Genomic DNA, 16,336 nt, shown 5'->3' with positions numbered 1-16,336 from the left:
TTCTTTTCTAGTAACAAAATATTGCCTTCAGTTATTCTGAAAGTTTTCTCTTTTAAAGTGTCTTGGTGCTTGAATTGATCATTTGTTTGACTATGTGAGCATTTGGGCATTCTCTTGCAGCAGTAGGCTCTCAAAATACAGGCTGATACTTTACAGTAAGACTGAGGAATTCTAGGTAAACATACTAAACATGGATTTCTAGAAACATTTAAAAAATTTATTTTAGAGAAAGAGAAGCGGGGGGGGGGGGGGAAGGGGGGAGGGAGGAAGGGAGAGAGAGAGAATAAAAACATCAGTTTGTTTTTCCATTGAATTCATTGGTTGATTCTTGTATTTGCCCTGACTGGGGATCAAACCTGCAATGTTGGCAGACTGGGACCATGCTCTAACCAACTGAACTTCCTGGCCAGGGCCTAAACATGGATTTCTAGTTTTGAGTTATTTAAAACTTAATTAAATATGGTAAAAGCATCTGACTATTCTTATTGAATATCTGTTAGTAAAAAGTACTATGAAGGGAGTGAATGAGCTTTTAATTTTGGATAATTGGAAATTGCTATAATTTAGAAGGATTTCAGTTTGTTTTTTTGCAATGGAAGGTAAAGTGCCCATGTTCGTTCTTATTCAGAAGGTCCTGCTTTGTGCCAGTAGAAAAAGAATTGAGGTTTCTTTATCAGAAAAAGGAAATTCTTATGTATTAAAACTGCCTTTTTATATGTTCCATATATACCGCAAGACCATAAAGTATTTTAGAAAAGTCAAATAACATCAGTAAGCTGTCTAGTCACAGATCACATTTCTCATATAGGAACAAGTTAGAGGCTCTTCTGGGGGATTGGCAGATCTGAAAGACAGATTATAGCTTTGGAATGAATTCAGGTGACTTAAAGAAATTTAAATTTTATTGTTGAAAGTACTGCTTATGTCCCCTCAGATGACTTTTTGAAACATATTTTAATTGGAGTGGGGGTGGAGAAATAGTTGAGCTTCTGAAGTTAAATATTCAAGTTCCTTAGCCTGCTATCTATAAATATCACAGATGAAAAAGCCATTGGAACCATTTTTCAAAAAATGAATTCACCATACATGCATATTTATATGTATGTGTATATATATGTTTCTATATACCTAATCCTCACCCTCATCTCCTATCAGTGGGTCAGTAATTGGGCTGTCTCTTTCACAAGACTGAGGGATTCTGTTTAATCTGTTGCTCTAAATTGCATAGAAGCAAAGTCTCTTATACTAAGATTTTGAATAAAACCTCAACTTCCCTTTTTAAAAAGAGAGCGGGGAAAAGCAGTTCATTGGTTTTCTGAAGATCTCTTTCTGTATTTCTCTCTCCTCCCCCAGAGACAAATAGCAAGGGGAGGAGCTCACTCACTGTTCTAACCACACTTCATATGTCTTAGCTTGAGAGCTTTCTTGGTTTCCTGTCGGCAGTAATTCAACTCTGTGTTATCTTAACTTGCCTGAAGGGTGGATAAACTGGTAACTGCACTGAGAAGGGGAGTTCTCACAGTCTGCTTTGAGCATCAGACATGAGAATGAATTTATGAAAGCTTCGGTAGCCTCTGAAAACAACATCTTTCTTCTGCGACTTTGAATTTTTTCATTATATTTGTGGACTGTTGTTTTTGAGAAGAATTTGTCATGACTCTACTGGAACCTGAGATGTTAATGATGGCTGTGCAGTCCGGTAATTTCCCATATTTCCTGCAAATCCTATTTGCCATAGGTTTCTTAAAAAAGGTTGGGAATATTTGTGCTAGGATTGGGTGGAGATGGGGAGGAAGATAGGGATTAAGATTAATGTTCCAGTAAATTATATGTGTTTTCAGATTTTTATTGCAAAAAATTAATTATTTTTCTAATTACAGATTCGATTATTCAAACCTAGCTTTGAATTAGATGTTTACTGACCTTAAAACTGTTTAGAGAGGAGACTTAGTGGGGGGAAAATAACTATTTTCCTTTAATCAATTATTTTATCTGTAACACTGCTTTTAATGTAAGATAATTAACTTGTTTTTGTTGTTTTATACATTATTGTCTTCAGGCAATAATCTATACTCTATTTTTATGACTTTATGTGAAAGCATATTTAAAATTTTTTTCCTAGCTGTTCTTTCTCTCTTGTGGTATAACCTTCATTCTATTTTGTGTTTTTTGTTTTTGGGAATGCTCTTGATAACACATAGGATTAGGACTCTTAGATTTTAGAGATGGGAAAGTTTGAGCAAGGAAAGAGAAAACAGAATTTTTTTTTGAAATTCTCTAAAAACAGTCTCCCCAACTCAAAAAAGTATCTTAAAACATTTTAAATTCCAGTTTGTTTTTAATGGTTTGTTTTACTTTTAGTGTTTTTAAACTTATAAGTTAGACATCTAAAAATAGGGAATGTTCTTTTGTTATTTTTAGACTTCTGCTAAAATGTAGTCTAGTGTTTTCCTGTTTTACAGCATAGCTCGATAGATTCGTACAAGTGGCATTTGAGGATCTCTTCCCATCCACTGGCCTTCACTCAAAGGAGAATGAGACTCCTTGGTTCTGGAAGATACTGTCTCTGGCAGAATTGGTCTCACTGTTTTCCTTGGGGAGTGATTAGATAGTATGTTGAAAGACACAGATAGCCATCTGAAGATAGGATCAGATGCTATCAGGCTAAGCTTATGGACAGGTAAGGGGCAAAGACATTGCTATTCTTTTTTGTTGTTGTTTTTTTTGTTTTGTTTTTGTTTTGTTACAAAGAAGGCTGTGATGAGACATTTGAGTTTTTCTGTTTATAATATGCTATGTGTTCCAGGTTGCCTTTCCTTTTCCTCCCCCAAATCTGTTGAGTTCTATGTTCTAAACAAGATAATATGCTTATCTGAATGTTTCCCATCTGTCTTTGATGAAATAGCTCCCAGTTACACTGACTCAATTATTTTTCCCTCTCTGTATTCTAGTTCTCTGCTGTCTGCGAGCAAGTGCATGGTTCATCTGCGGGAGTAGATGTTAGCATTTGAACTCTCTCTCCCTTCTTTGATCATCTTTTGCTTACAGATCACCTCAGTGTAGTCACTTTTTTAAATAAAGGTTAAAAGATTGTTTGCTTTCTCCTAAGGGGTCTCACTCTTCCCAGCTGGATAAGGGAAAGGGATTTACTTGTTTTCTTGTCTTGCCTAAGAGCTGTTTTTCCTATGACATATGCTGGGCAGAGCTAGCCACCCATCTGTTGGACCAATTAACTACTTCATAAAACTTTCAAAGGATAATAGTATGTAAGACAAGTATAGTTGAAATTGACAAGGGTGTTGGAAACAGGTAGAATGAAAGGTCTGCAGAGAACAGCATGTATGTGGACCTCTTTCTTTTGCCTGTGTGTAAAAGAGAAACGGTATAGGAAGGAGTAATAGGAAACCTATTTCTATAATAGCTGTGATTCCTAAATGCTCAAAAATTTTAATAATGTGAAATTGTTACTGTTTTATTCTGAAGCTCTACCCTTCAGAAGAAGTTATATAATATAATAGTAATCTGACAATTATATTTATGATGGAAAGTGAAAAAAGCATCTGTTATTAAGCCTTAATAAGCCAAAAGCCAACTTTTTTTTTTTTTTTTTTTAAAGTCAACATTTAGACTGTGTGAGCCATAGGTTTTCTAGCAGTAAAATATTTGGGACCTCCATTAATATATACTTTTTAGGTGAAACTATTGTTTAATAAGATTTTAAAGTAGTTAAACCTCTTTAAGACAAAATTCAAGATGCAAAAGTTTTTACCCTACGTTAAACTTTAGGATACTGAATACTATATAGCAGAGTTCCAGGGTTCATTGTGTACTTACTGACAGTTATCATTTAGTATTTGGAGGTTGGGGATTTTGGTGAGGCATATTTGCCCAGAAAGACTTTCATCTTGCTTACTGGTGGTGGTTTCTTACTGACTGTTTGAGATCCAGTTCAGATACTGCCATTCTATGAAACCTCTCTCAGTAGAGTCAGCCCTTCCTCCTATTAGTTCCCTAGTACCACCTTTACAATGTAGGCTAATTATCATTTTTTTACCTGCCTCCCTAGTTAAACTATTGACTTCTCAAAGGCAATATGTTAATCTATATACTGGCTCTTGACACTGGCACATGTAGACCCTCAGAAAAAAATTTTTTTTAAATGAATGAAAATGGTTCGGGACACTTCCCCTAATAGGCATAAGCCTTTTAAGATCAGGAATTTATTGAAGTGTTTTGGGATCTGTTTTTGCATTAAGAAATAAATTCATTTCTAACCACCATCCTGTATCTCAGCCAATCCTCGTCCAAAGCAGGCGCTTTTGAAAGCAGGACTTTCAAAATTGAGATTCTTGTACATCTCAGGATGTGCAGTGTGTCCTGTCTGTCTTCCTATGAAAGCAGGGCACACTGCTAAATCTAAGTGTTCTGATCAAGCCACAGTTACAGGATTAAAGCATCTATTACCATTCTGGAAACCTATCTAAATCCTTGTGATTAGAAAACTGATGATCTTAGATGGATATTTGGGATTTCGGAAGCTAACATTAAGGAAATATTGGGACACAGTACTATGTCTCATGTATTTTAGAACAGAGAAATTCTGGGGTTCAGCTCTTCTCAGCTAATATGTAAGGCTTTGACCAGGCAGGCCTTATCCTAGCATTCAACCAGTGCAGTCTTATTAATTTACTAGAGTCCTGGTACATGACATTTGTGTACTGGGGGGATGAAAGGGGGATGCCTCAGTCTGACCTGCACCCTCTCGCAGTCTGGAACCCCCTGAGGGGTCCTTAGCACTGCCCGGTAGGCAGGAGAGGCTCCTGCCACCACCACTGTGTTCACCAGCTGTGAGCCCGGCTTCTGGCTAAGTGGCATTCCCCCTATGGGAGTGCACTGACCACCAGGATGCAGCCTGTGTTGAGCATCTGCCCCCTGGTGATCAGTGTGTGTCATAGCGACCGGTCATTCTGCCATTTGGTCAATTTGCATATTAGCCTTTTATTATATAGGATAACTCTGGTAGTGAGACAAAGTTCCCTTGTAGAGGAAAGTATTGAAGCAGTTCCCTAGGTATGCTTCGGTCCCTTACATACACCTGATCTTGATGAGGCACAGTCAGTTTGTTCTTTCTCTTTTGTGCACATATGTGCACACATCCACCCACTCATGCACTGCACCCAGACACACACACTACCCACACCCTACCCTCCAACCCCATGATTATCTATGTATAGAATATCTCTGGAAGTAACTACCCTGTTTCTCCGAAAATAAGACAGTGCCTTACATTAATTTTTTCTAGGTCTTATTTTCAGGGGATGTCTTATCTTTCCATGTGCTAGGTCTTATTTTTGGAGGATGTCTTATTTCTGGGGAAACATGGTAGTAGCAATGACTACCTCATGGGATTGGAATAGAAAAGATTTCCCCCCCACAAATCAATTGAGTTCTCTTTTAGGTTTATTATGATTATGGAACACCCTGTAAATGCGAAAGAATAGAGTCCAACAATATACACAGTGCATGAACCCATGGACAACCTAAGAAAGGGTACAATATAGACTGAAATCTCTAAATGCCCTCTCTGATTTATCCCTTAGAAACAGTTTTGTTTGCTTAAATTTTTTTTTTTCATCTTTATTGTTGAAAGAGTTACGTATGTCCTTTTTTTTCCTATTGACCCCCCCTACCCTGACCCCTCTCCCTAGGCCTTGACCACACTATTGTCTGTGTCCATGGGTTTTACATATATTCACATAAGTTCTTTAGTTAATCCCCCATCCCCCTGTTTTGGTTGAACATTGACCCATGAACTAGGAAGTCATGGTTCGATTACCAGTTGGGGCACAATCCCCATTGTGGGTGTGCAGAAAGTGGCTGATCAATGACTCTCTATTATCAGTGATGTCTCTCTCTCTCTCTCTCTCTCTTTTTCTCTCTCCTCTCCTTTCTCCCTCTCCCCTCTCCCTCCCTCCATCTCTAAAATAAATAAAAACATGTTAAAAAAACACAAAACCCCACACAAAAGAACAGTGCCTGGGTGTCCACTTCCTGCCTCTAGGAACTGGAATCAGATGCTACAGGCCCTATAGTTCTATGGTAGACCTCCATCTTGCCCTGTGTTCTCTGGCCTGAGTGATGATCTCATACCTTGATGATGATCTCAGAAGACAGGTAGGCAGACAGACAGCTGTTGTCATCAGTGTTCTGGATTACATCTTACTCCCCTTTCTCTGACTCATTGATTTATCTGGGATCCCCTTAAGAGTTAGGATCCAGATCAAAGGAATCTGAATTCATCTGTCTGTCTCTATCTTTTTTTCCTCCCTCTTGTTTCCTTTTGGATATGGCAAGCTGTCAAGACCCTGAACCACAGTTTCAGCTTTATTAGAACAGTGCCAAATTAAATAAAGATGAGTCTCCTACTTTTGTGGGTGTGTTTTTTGTTTTTGTTTTTTTTTAGATTCATTTTTATGATTACCACATGCATTATTTTTTTTAAGGATTTTCTGTATAATAACAAGGAAAAAATACTAAAAAACAAACAAACACATCAACAACAAAAATCAGTTTTCTCTGTCTTGCTCTCAACAAACTAAAGGGAAGTATCTGGCTGAGCTCATGGTGTCAGGGGTCTTGGGCATCCTTCATCTCATGGCAGTCACTACTGACATGTTCATTTAAAATGAAAGTCAGATCATATCCTTTCTCGCTCAGAACCTGCCCGTGGTTCTCATTCACAGAATAAGCTCTGGTCCTACAGGGTTCTACATGATCTGCCCTATTCCTATAACTGCTGCATCTCCTCTTGCTTGTTTGTTCTACCCTAGCCTGGCGGCCTCTCCGCTGTCCCCTGTGCCCCTTAGGGAATGCTTCTGTTTTAGGGCTGTGTACTTGCTGTGACTTTTACGTGGAGCACTTTTTGCTGGTAGCCTCATGGCTTGCTCCCTCACCTTCTTCAGATCTTTGTTCAAATGCCACTTTCTCAGTTAGGTCTTCCCTGACCCACCCTATATTTTTAAATCCTGCTTTTATTTTTCTTCATGCTAGTTACCTGACAGAATATGTGATTTATTTGTTTGTTTATTGATTACTGCTCTCTCCCGACTAGAATATAAATACATCAAAGTAAGGGCTTCTCTCTCGTTTTCTGCTGTTTCCAATGCCTGTAAGGGCACCTGAAACATAATATGCGCTTAATAGTAATTCTTGTATAAATGATTTACTAAAAAATGTGGAATATGTTTTAGGCATGTATGTTCCTGAGACCATGCATTTTAATTTTGTATCGCATGCATTGCACTAACTAATGTAGTATTAGGTATAGTAATAATTAATGTCGTTTTCTAATACTTTTTTAAATCGAATTTATTTAAACAATACAACAAAATTTAATCAACAATATAGTTGCCGTTGTTTTCTACTACTTGTGCCCAACGCTCAGGAAGCATTTTAATGTCTCTGTTGTAAAATTCTTGTGATTTTGATGCAAAAAATTCGGTCAATGCATTTTTGAGGCATTCTTCATTATTAAATTTTTTTCCAAGAAGAAAGTTTTGCAAAGAACGAAACAAATGGTAATCGGAAGGGGTAATATCAGGAGAATATGCAGGTTGAGGGAGAACTTCCCATTCCAACTGGCGCAGTTTTTCAGCAGTGATTCTTGCAGTATGCGGTCGTGCGTTATCGTGGTGAAGAATTACGCCCTTCCGATTAATCAGCGCGGGCTCTTTTTCTCTTCAAGCTTGGGCTAACCTTTCCAATTGGGCACTATACACTGCACTTGTAATGGTTTAGTTAGATGGTAAAAGTTCATAATGAAGAGTTCCTTTAAAATTCCACCAAACACACAACATCACTTTTTTCGCATGCAAGTCAGGTTTTGGCGTGGGCTGCGGAGCCTCATTTTTGTCCAACCATTGAGGCCGCCTTTTCAAATTAACATACAGCACCCATTCTTCATCTCCGGTAACAATTTGCTCTAAAAACGGCAAATGGTTTTGACGAGAGAGGAGCGAACTGCAAATTGTGACTCTTTGATTACGGTTGTTGTCGGTCAACTCATGAGGAACCCGTTTTCCAAACTTTTGGACTTTGCCAAGTGCACGCAATTGATTGGAAATTGTTTTTTGTGAACAATTTAAAGTTGTCGCAAGCTCTTGTTGGGTAATTTGAGGATTTTGCACCAAAAGAGCTTGAAGAGCTTCTTGATCAAAATTGGACCACGGCCTCGACCACTCTTGTCATCTAATGAAAAATTTCCCTCTCGAAATTTCTCAAACCAACGCTGGCATTTTCTGGCGCTAACTGCATCTTGACCAAGAGCACTACAGATGTTTTTTGCAGCCTCACTTGCTTTTCTTCCTAATTGGAACTCGTAAAGCATGCAGTACCGAATATGCTCTTCATCCGCCATCTTCTTAGCCCTAGTTTTGCAACAAAAACCAAACCAAACACAAACTTTTTCAAGCAAAACTTGTTAATTTCACTTCACACGTTCTGTAGATACCACGTGTTTGAAGGTTATGTCAATACAAGTCAACGCCAAGCAAGATTTTAAACGAATGTTTTAAAACGACATTAATTATTACTAGACCCGATAGTTCTCAAAATGTGGTCTGGGGACCTCTCTGAGTGTCCTTTTCATTGGGTGCGAGATTAAAACTTCATATATTTATACTAAAATTTTATTTGTCTTTTTTCAATTGTTCTCTTATGAGTGTACAATGTATTTTTGTAGAGGTACATGGTCTTCAGTATCCTAACAAATTGAGTACAGTATCATATGAAAATACAGCTGTCTTTTAGTAAATTACACATGAGATGAGCAAAATTGATAAAAGAGTGGCACTCTTTTCCCTGTTGTCTTTTCATTTTAGAAAATAATAGTATTTTTCATAAAAATATGTTAACATGTAGTGGGTTTATTGCTAGTTTTAAAAGAAGAGTAAATCTTTTAAATGTTTTTCATTTTTATTTTTTATTTCTTACATGAAAAGCATTGATATGTATAACCCACATAAACAATTATGTTATACATTAGCTTTTTCTCAATAACTATTAAAGAGTAAAGGATTCCTGACATTAAAAAGTTTGAGAAGAGTAGGGATAGTGTTTAAGAGCATGAACTTTGGAGTCCAGGTTTCTTAGCTCTGCCACTAATTAACTGTGGGACCTTGGTAACATTGGGTAAATTACTTAACCTCTCTGTATCTGTTATTTCATCTGTAAAACAGTAATCCTATCTAATAAAGAGGGAGTATGCTAATTGACCCTCATGCCATCATAGATGGTGGTGCCCACAGCCATTAAGGAGGGAATATGCTAATTGATTGCCATATCCTCAAAGATGGTGGCGCCTACAGCCACAGATGGTGGCGCCCAGTTTTCTCAGCCCTGCCTGCCTTCAGAGTCCCTTAGTCCTCTTAGCCCCCCAGCCATCCAGGGCCATCCTGAGGCGCAGGCAAGTCTCAGATGGTGGCTGCCCAGCTGCCCAGGGCTGCCCGAGGCTCAGGTAACCAGGGCTGGCTGAGGCTTGCGCTGCTGGCAGTGGCAGGAGCAGAGGTGTGATGGGGCATCGCCTTCCTCTGATCACTGGGTCACCTCCTGCCTCTGAGGACTCCTGGACTGTGAAATGGGGCGCACCAGGCTGAGGTATCTCCCCCCCCCCCCCCCAACTCCAGTGCATGGATTTTCATGCACCGGGCTTCTAGTATTATAATAGGAGAGCAAGAGAGAGAGAGTACATGCATGTGCACGTGCGTATGTGTGTGTGTGTGTGTTGTAGGTATGGATAAAAAAGAGAGAAAATGGCTGAAAATAGTATCTTGGATTAGGAGCTAGAACTGTTAGTTTGGGACCTCTGTAGTCAAAGCACTCCACTGACCAAACAATGTGTGATAAAGAGGGACTTCATCCCATTAAGCTGTTCCTTCTAACAGTCTAGTTTGTATAAATCCCTTTTTCATTTTTTCCTTTTGTTTCTGTTTTGTAAGATTTATTGAAATTTATCTTTGCAATGTTTGTAGTAGGCCATGTTCTTGGCAGAGCTGTAGATCCTTCCTATGCACACTAAGTTACTCTCAATCTGCTGAACCTTTCAGATGTTTTTATAAAGTAAAAACACTAAATTATTTTTTTTATTTTTGATGGGTTAGAATAATTTGAGATCTCTTAGGCATAAAGAGTGGCATTAGTATAAATTTTTAAAAATTATTTGAAAGTAAATTTCTGTAATATATTTTGTTCTTTGACCTGATGGTAGGTTGAAAATCCTCATAATAACCCATCTACTCTTTATCAGAAAGCCATAACTCGTATTGCCTCATCTTTGTTTTATAAGTAGGACTTAGAGCACTTAGTTCAAGCATTAAAATGTTAATTAGCCCTGGCTGGTATAGCTCAGTGGTAGAACGTCAGCCCGAGCACCAAAGGGTCATTGGTTTGATTCCTGGTCAAGGGCAAATACCTGGATTGCAGGTTCCTTTCATTCTCCCTCCCTGGTCAGGGCCTCTGTGGGAGGCTACCAATTGATGTGTCTCTCTCACATTGCTATTTCTCTCTCTTTTTCTCCCCTCAACCTCCTCTTCCTTCCTTTCTTCCTTCCTTCCTTCTACTCACTCTAAAAATCAATGCAAAAAATATTAGCAACAAAAAAGCTAACTTGAGCTTGACTTTGAGTTGTTATATTTCGTATGTTCTCTTGAGACTCAGTGGGGTTATATTCCTCAAATCAGTGCCATATTGTGGTATTAATATTAATTAGTCTCTCCAAATAGATACTATGAACTCAGTATTTTAACACCTTGCTACTTACTCATAGTGTGTTTCAAGGACTAACAGCTCACTTGGGAGCACTGTCTCAGGCTCCACCTTAGGCATGCAATCAGAATCTTCTCTTTAACAAGATCCTCAGGCGCATATTAAAGTTGAGGAGTATTGTTCCAACTGATATTTTATTCACCTTTTGTTGTTGTTGAGGTGAACAGGTGCAGTTGATGATGTATTGATGTATTTCTTGAATAGTAAGCACTATTCAAAATGATAAAAATCAGAAGATAGAACTACAATGGTTGGAAAGATTACTATGGAAACATTGGATAAAATAGGAAACAAAAAAAGGAAACTTGCTCTAAGTATAGTATTCACCATGTGATAAATGTTCACAATTTGACATCTTTTTAGGGTAAGTTTTCTTGGCTTTTGGAAAAAAGAAGAGGTAATAGCTTCAGAAAAAAGGAAAAAAATACATTTACTATTGTCTAAAAGTTAGGCTGCTTCTTCTCTGAACCATTGGAGCTTGCTGTTCAGGCCTGTGCAGTCTAAGGAGGGAAGGTACAGACCTTGCTGTTCAGGCCTATGCTATCTAAGGTGGGAATAGCAGTGGTTTTGAGTATTTAGAAATAGTGTTATTTCCTTTTTCTTTCCTTTGTTTAAATAAAAATTGGTATTTCAGGGAAGGGAACCTTTTCAACAAAGAATGCTGAAAGAACTAGCTGCCTATGTCCCCCCAAACACCAAAAACAGTGAATCAAAACAAAAATCCATTGATTCTTATTTCATACCATTCATAAAAATTACCTTGAAATGGTTCACAAACCTAAATGCAAAATCTAAAGGACACAAAGAGCATGAACTATAAAAGAAAAATTTTTAAATTGGACTTTATGAAGTTTAAATACATTACTTCCTCTTTGTATATTGCTGAAAATAAAAAGACAAGCCATAGAGTGTGGAAAAAATATTCACATGTATCTGACAAAGGGTTGTATCTATAATACATAAAAAACTCTTAAAACTAAAATATATGAAAAGACTTGGTCAGACACTTCAAAAAAAATATGCAATGGCCAATAAGCACATGAAAAGATGCTCCAAAATCATTGGACATTAGGAAATTTAAATTACAACCATGAGATACTACAACATATCCACTAGAATAATTAAAATTAAAAAGACTGACAGTATGACAAAATAGACAATCCCTAGTGTTGGTAAGAATATGGAACAATGGGAATTCCTACACGGCTGGTAGAATGTGAAACAGTGTAATCATTTTGAAAAACAATTTGTTATTTCTTAAAAAGTTAAACATATTCAATAAATAGTGTTGGGAAAATTGGACATATACATGCATAAAAAATGAGTCCCTAGGCCTAGCCTGTGATCAATTTCATGTGCTGGGCCTCTAGTTGATACATAAAATACCTGGGCAAGTCTCCAGAGAATTATGCTGAATGAAAAAGCTAGTCCCAAAAGGTTACATAATATATGATTCATTCATATCTATATTAATAAAAGGGTAATATGCTAATTAGATCAGGTCAACTGGCCATCTTCCAGATGTCCAACTTCCTTCTGGACAAAGCTGTGGTAGGTGCTGAAGCAGAGGCAGTTAGGAGTAATCAGGCCTGTAGGGGAGGGCAGTTGGGGTGAGATCAGGTCAGCAAGGGAGGGCAATTAGGGATAATCAGGCAGGCAGGCAGAGAGGTTAGGGGTGATCAGGCTGGTGGGGGAGGGGCAAGATAGAGGCAATCAGGCCATCAGGGAGGCAACATAGGGGTGATCAGGCCGGCAGGGGTGCAAGGTGTATGGGTTATCAGGCCAGCAGGCAGAGGAGTTAGGAGTGATCAGGCAGGCAGGCAGGCAGGCAGACAAGTGGTTAGGAGCCAGTCATCCCAGAGGGCGAGAGGGATGTCTGACTGCCGGTTTAGGCCCAATCCCTGTGGTACATCCCCCGAGGGGTCCCAGATTGGAGAGGGTGCAGGCCAGCTGAGGAACCCCCCTCCATGCATGGATTTCATGCACCGGGCCTCTAGTAACATCATAACATTATTAAAATGACAAACTTATAGATATGAAAAAGATTGATGATTGTCAGGAGCTAGAGAAAATGTGGCTATAAAAGATCAACATGAGGGATCCTGGTAGTGTTGGAAATGTTCTGTAATTTGATTCTGTCAATATCCATACTGTCCTGGTTGTAATGTTGCACCACAGTTTTGCAAGATGTTATAATTGTGGGGGAAATGGATAAAGAATACATGAGATGGGATCTCACTGTATTATTTCTTAAAACTGCATGTTAATCTATAAGTATCTCAAAAATAATAAGCTTAATTTAAAAATGAAAAGTTTGGCAGCTTTCTAAAAATCTAAACAGAGTTACCGTACGACCCAGCAATTTTATTCCAAGATATAGATAAGAAAATTGAAAGCATTTGCCTACACAAAATCTTGTACATGAATATGTATAGCAGCATTGGCCAAAAGTGGGAACAACCTAAATGTCTATCAGCTGATGAATCGATAAACAAAATGTGGTATTTCCTTACAATGGAAGAGTATTCCACCATAAAAAGGAATCACGTACTTATATATTCTGTAAAATGAATGGACCTGGAAAACATGCTATGCGAATAAAGGTAAGCACATATTGTACAATTCAGTTTATATGAAATCTCCAGAATAGGCAAATTCATAGAGACAAAGTAGATTAGTGGTGCAGGGCCCTGGGACAGGATGGGATGGGGAGTGACTGCCAATGGATGTGAGTTTCATTAGGAGGTAATGAAAATAATCTGGAATTAGAGAATGGCGGTAGTTGCACAATTTTGGGGATATACTTACAACTACTGAATTATATATTTTGAATGACTGAATTAAATGATATGTGAATATCTCAATAAAAAAATTGTATGAGAAAAAATGCGGGTTCCTAGAGTGATAGACAGCAAGCAGATAATTGTTATCTGGACCAGAAGTAGAAAGTGAAGATAACTACAAAGGGGCATAGAGAACTTTAGGGGATGAAAATGTACATTGAGTGGCCAGATTATTATGATCTCTGAATGCATAATAATCTGGCCACTGTGTGTGTGTGTGTGTGTGTGTGTTAGAGGCCTGGTGCATGAATTCGTGCATGGGTGGGGTCCGGCCAGCCTGGCCAGGGGGAGGGGACATGGACAGTTGGCTGGCCTGCCTGCTGGTCGAATTCCTGGTTGAGGGGACAATTTTCATATTAGCTTTTTATTATATAAGATATTAATATGAGATGTGATCTCACTGTATTATTTCTTAAAACTGCATGTTAATTTTGCGTTCAGAGATCATAATAATCTGGCCACTCAGTGTATATCTTAATTGTCATAGTGGTTATGGTAGGTGTATATATTTGTCATAACACATTGAACTGTATGCTTTAAATGGGCAAGGTTTATTATATCAAAATTAAACTTCAATATAATTGATTTTAAATTTTCTAAAAATTATTTCTAATTCTTGTAAGCTTAAAGTGATCTTTAGGTTAAAACTGTCTTTTATTAATATAGGCTAACAGCTATTATAAATATTAACTTAGGGATTCTGACTTATATTGCTAATTTATATCTTCTTTTTCCATCTAGTCACTTTACAAAGTGAAATTAATCAGTTTTAATCAGACTGTGCTCTTACACTTTTGAACTAGCATAATTCTGTTGCTGTGCTTTTTAAAAATCTGTGAGTGGGTGTAATTGTTCTAAATATTTTTAAACTTGTGGAACATTCTATTAGCTTTTGCTTTTTTCCCTTTTATGTACAACAGAATAATGTTTCATTGGGTATTAAAAATCAGGCTGGTTGCCTTTCACCTCCACTGTGGGGTGCCTGGAGCTAATTTGGGCTCTAGGAGGTTGGAGTTAAAGTGACTCTTCAAGGGAGTAAGCAAACGATGAAAAGGAGGTAGCACAGCGAGGTAATGCTAACAAACAAAACTAAGAAAATACCAAGTGTGTGAACTTCTTTTCCACCTACATCACCTCTGTCTCCCAACCCTGATACCTTACCAGGAAATGTGCTGTAATCACACGAAACCCTCGCAGGTTTGAGAACAGTTCTGGAAGATGATTGCCAAGCTAGAAATACTAACCCTGTAGGTGGCTCCTGACCTTTCTCCCTGAAGTTTTCTTCCCCTGCTCTCACTCATTTTGGGGGCCTGATCATGCCCCAAACCAGGGGTTTGAGTATTTCCCACTTAAAATCTCCATAGGTGGACAAATAATTTATTATTTTCCTTAAGCATAGCTGAGGCAGCCTTATATTTTAAAAACAAACCATTAAAAACTAGTAGAAACCAAATAGGAAAGTGCAAAAAAATGTAAACGCCAAACACAGCAGACACATTCCTCGATTATGGAATTTTAAGTGGGTTTTATAAGAATTATAGAAAATATAAATATATCCTATACAATAAAAGGCTAATATGGATCAAACCTGATACCCAGGTACTTGCCCTTGACTAGAAATTGAAACAGTAACCCTTTGGTGTAGAGGCCGATACTCTAACCACTGAGCTACCAGCCAGGGCTTATTATCCCCTTTATCAGATCATGAAATTGATGGTGCAAAGTAGATAAGGAATATGTGAAATGCTACACACCTGGTAAGTGATAGAGCTAAGATTCCATGTTCTTTACCTCTACATTATATTGCTTTCCATGTGAACTCAAAATCCTTTTATCCCCAATTAATTATATAATAGCCTTTGACAGGCTACCCAGTTTGTCCAAGTTCCTTTGTCCCCTTCTTTCAAGACATAGACCTACCTGTCTTTTTTGTTCCCCTTCCTTCCCAGCCTTATTTTCCCCCTAGAACACTATGACATAATAGTTAAGAACAAAAAATACCTCTAACCTTTTGCTCTTTTTGAATACCTGTATTAAATTCTGTTGTTCTAGACCTCCTCTCTGAATAGAGATGGCCTTATTTCCCCCCACCCCCACCCCACCCCCCCGCCCGCATTTAACTTATTTAGAAAGCTTTCCTACAGGCTCTAACCTCTACCTAGCTTTCCAGGTTTTAACAGTGACTCTTGTACCTGTTCACAGTGATCAGAAAGGATGCTGTTTTGAGTTACACTGCAGTAAGATTTCTAACTCTATACCATTTTTTCTTCCCTTCTATTTCTTACCTGTTTTATTTATTCCTATTCACCCTTCAGATCTCAGAGAATGCTCCTCCTCTCCAGTGGTTTTCATTCTTTTTCTCTTTTCTTCACACACTTATTTATTTATAGGTTTTAAAGATTAATTTAAAGATTAAACTTTATTTATAGGTTTTTGTTTGTTTTTTTTTTGTGTGTGTGTGTATTTCCCTTACAGGATAATAAACTCTATGAATGCAGGTATTATATCTATTACTGTTCATTTTGTTTTCCCATTTTATATCCAGGACTTACCTAGTTTGATATCTAGTAGATGCTAACTAAATGTATGTTAATGAACGAATGAAGTGAGCATGAAATATTGGAAAGACCGGGAAGAAGAAAGCCACTCCTGGAGTATTTGGTATTCAGGTC

General features: G+C 37.9%; 1 protein-coding gene across 2 annotated transcripts in view; it reads left to right on the top strand.

Annotated features, from left to right (window-relative positions):
• Window positions 1–1,450: 1,450 nt before the first annotated feature.
• Window positions 1,451–16,336, top strand: part of MRTFA (myocardin related transcription factor A) — a 90,729-nt gene continuing 75,843 nt past the window's right edge. Inside the window, exon 1 of one of the 2 annotated variants that reach the window (XM_084879094.1) lies at window positions 1,451–1,699. In XM_084879094.1, the coding sequence (XP_084735220.1) occupies window positions 1,654–1,699 (46 nt within the window). In that variant the 5' untranslated portion in view covers window positions 1,451–1,653. The remainder of the gene's footprint in view (window positions 1,700–16,336) is intronic. The other variant, XM_084879093.1, reaches the window with a different exon arrangement.

The sequence above is a fragment of the Pipistrellus hanaki genome, assembly GCF_964339955.1.
Source record: "Pipistrellus hanaki genome assembly, chromosome: 3".
NCBI classification, from domain to species: Eukaryota; Metazoa; Chordata; class Mammalia; order Chiroptera; family Vespertilionidae; genus Pipistrellus; species Pipistrellus hanaki.
The sequence above is the reverse complement of the archived record's forward strand: the minus strand, read 5'-3'. Positions and strand labels throughout refer to the sequence as shown.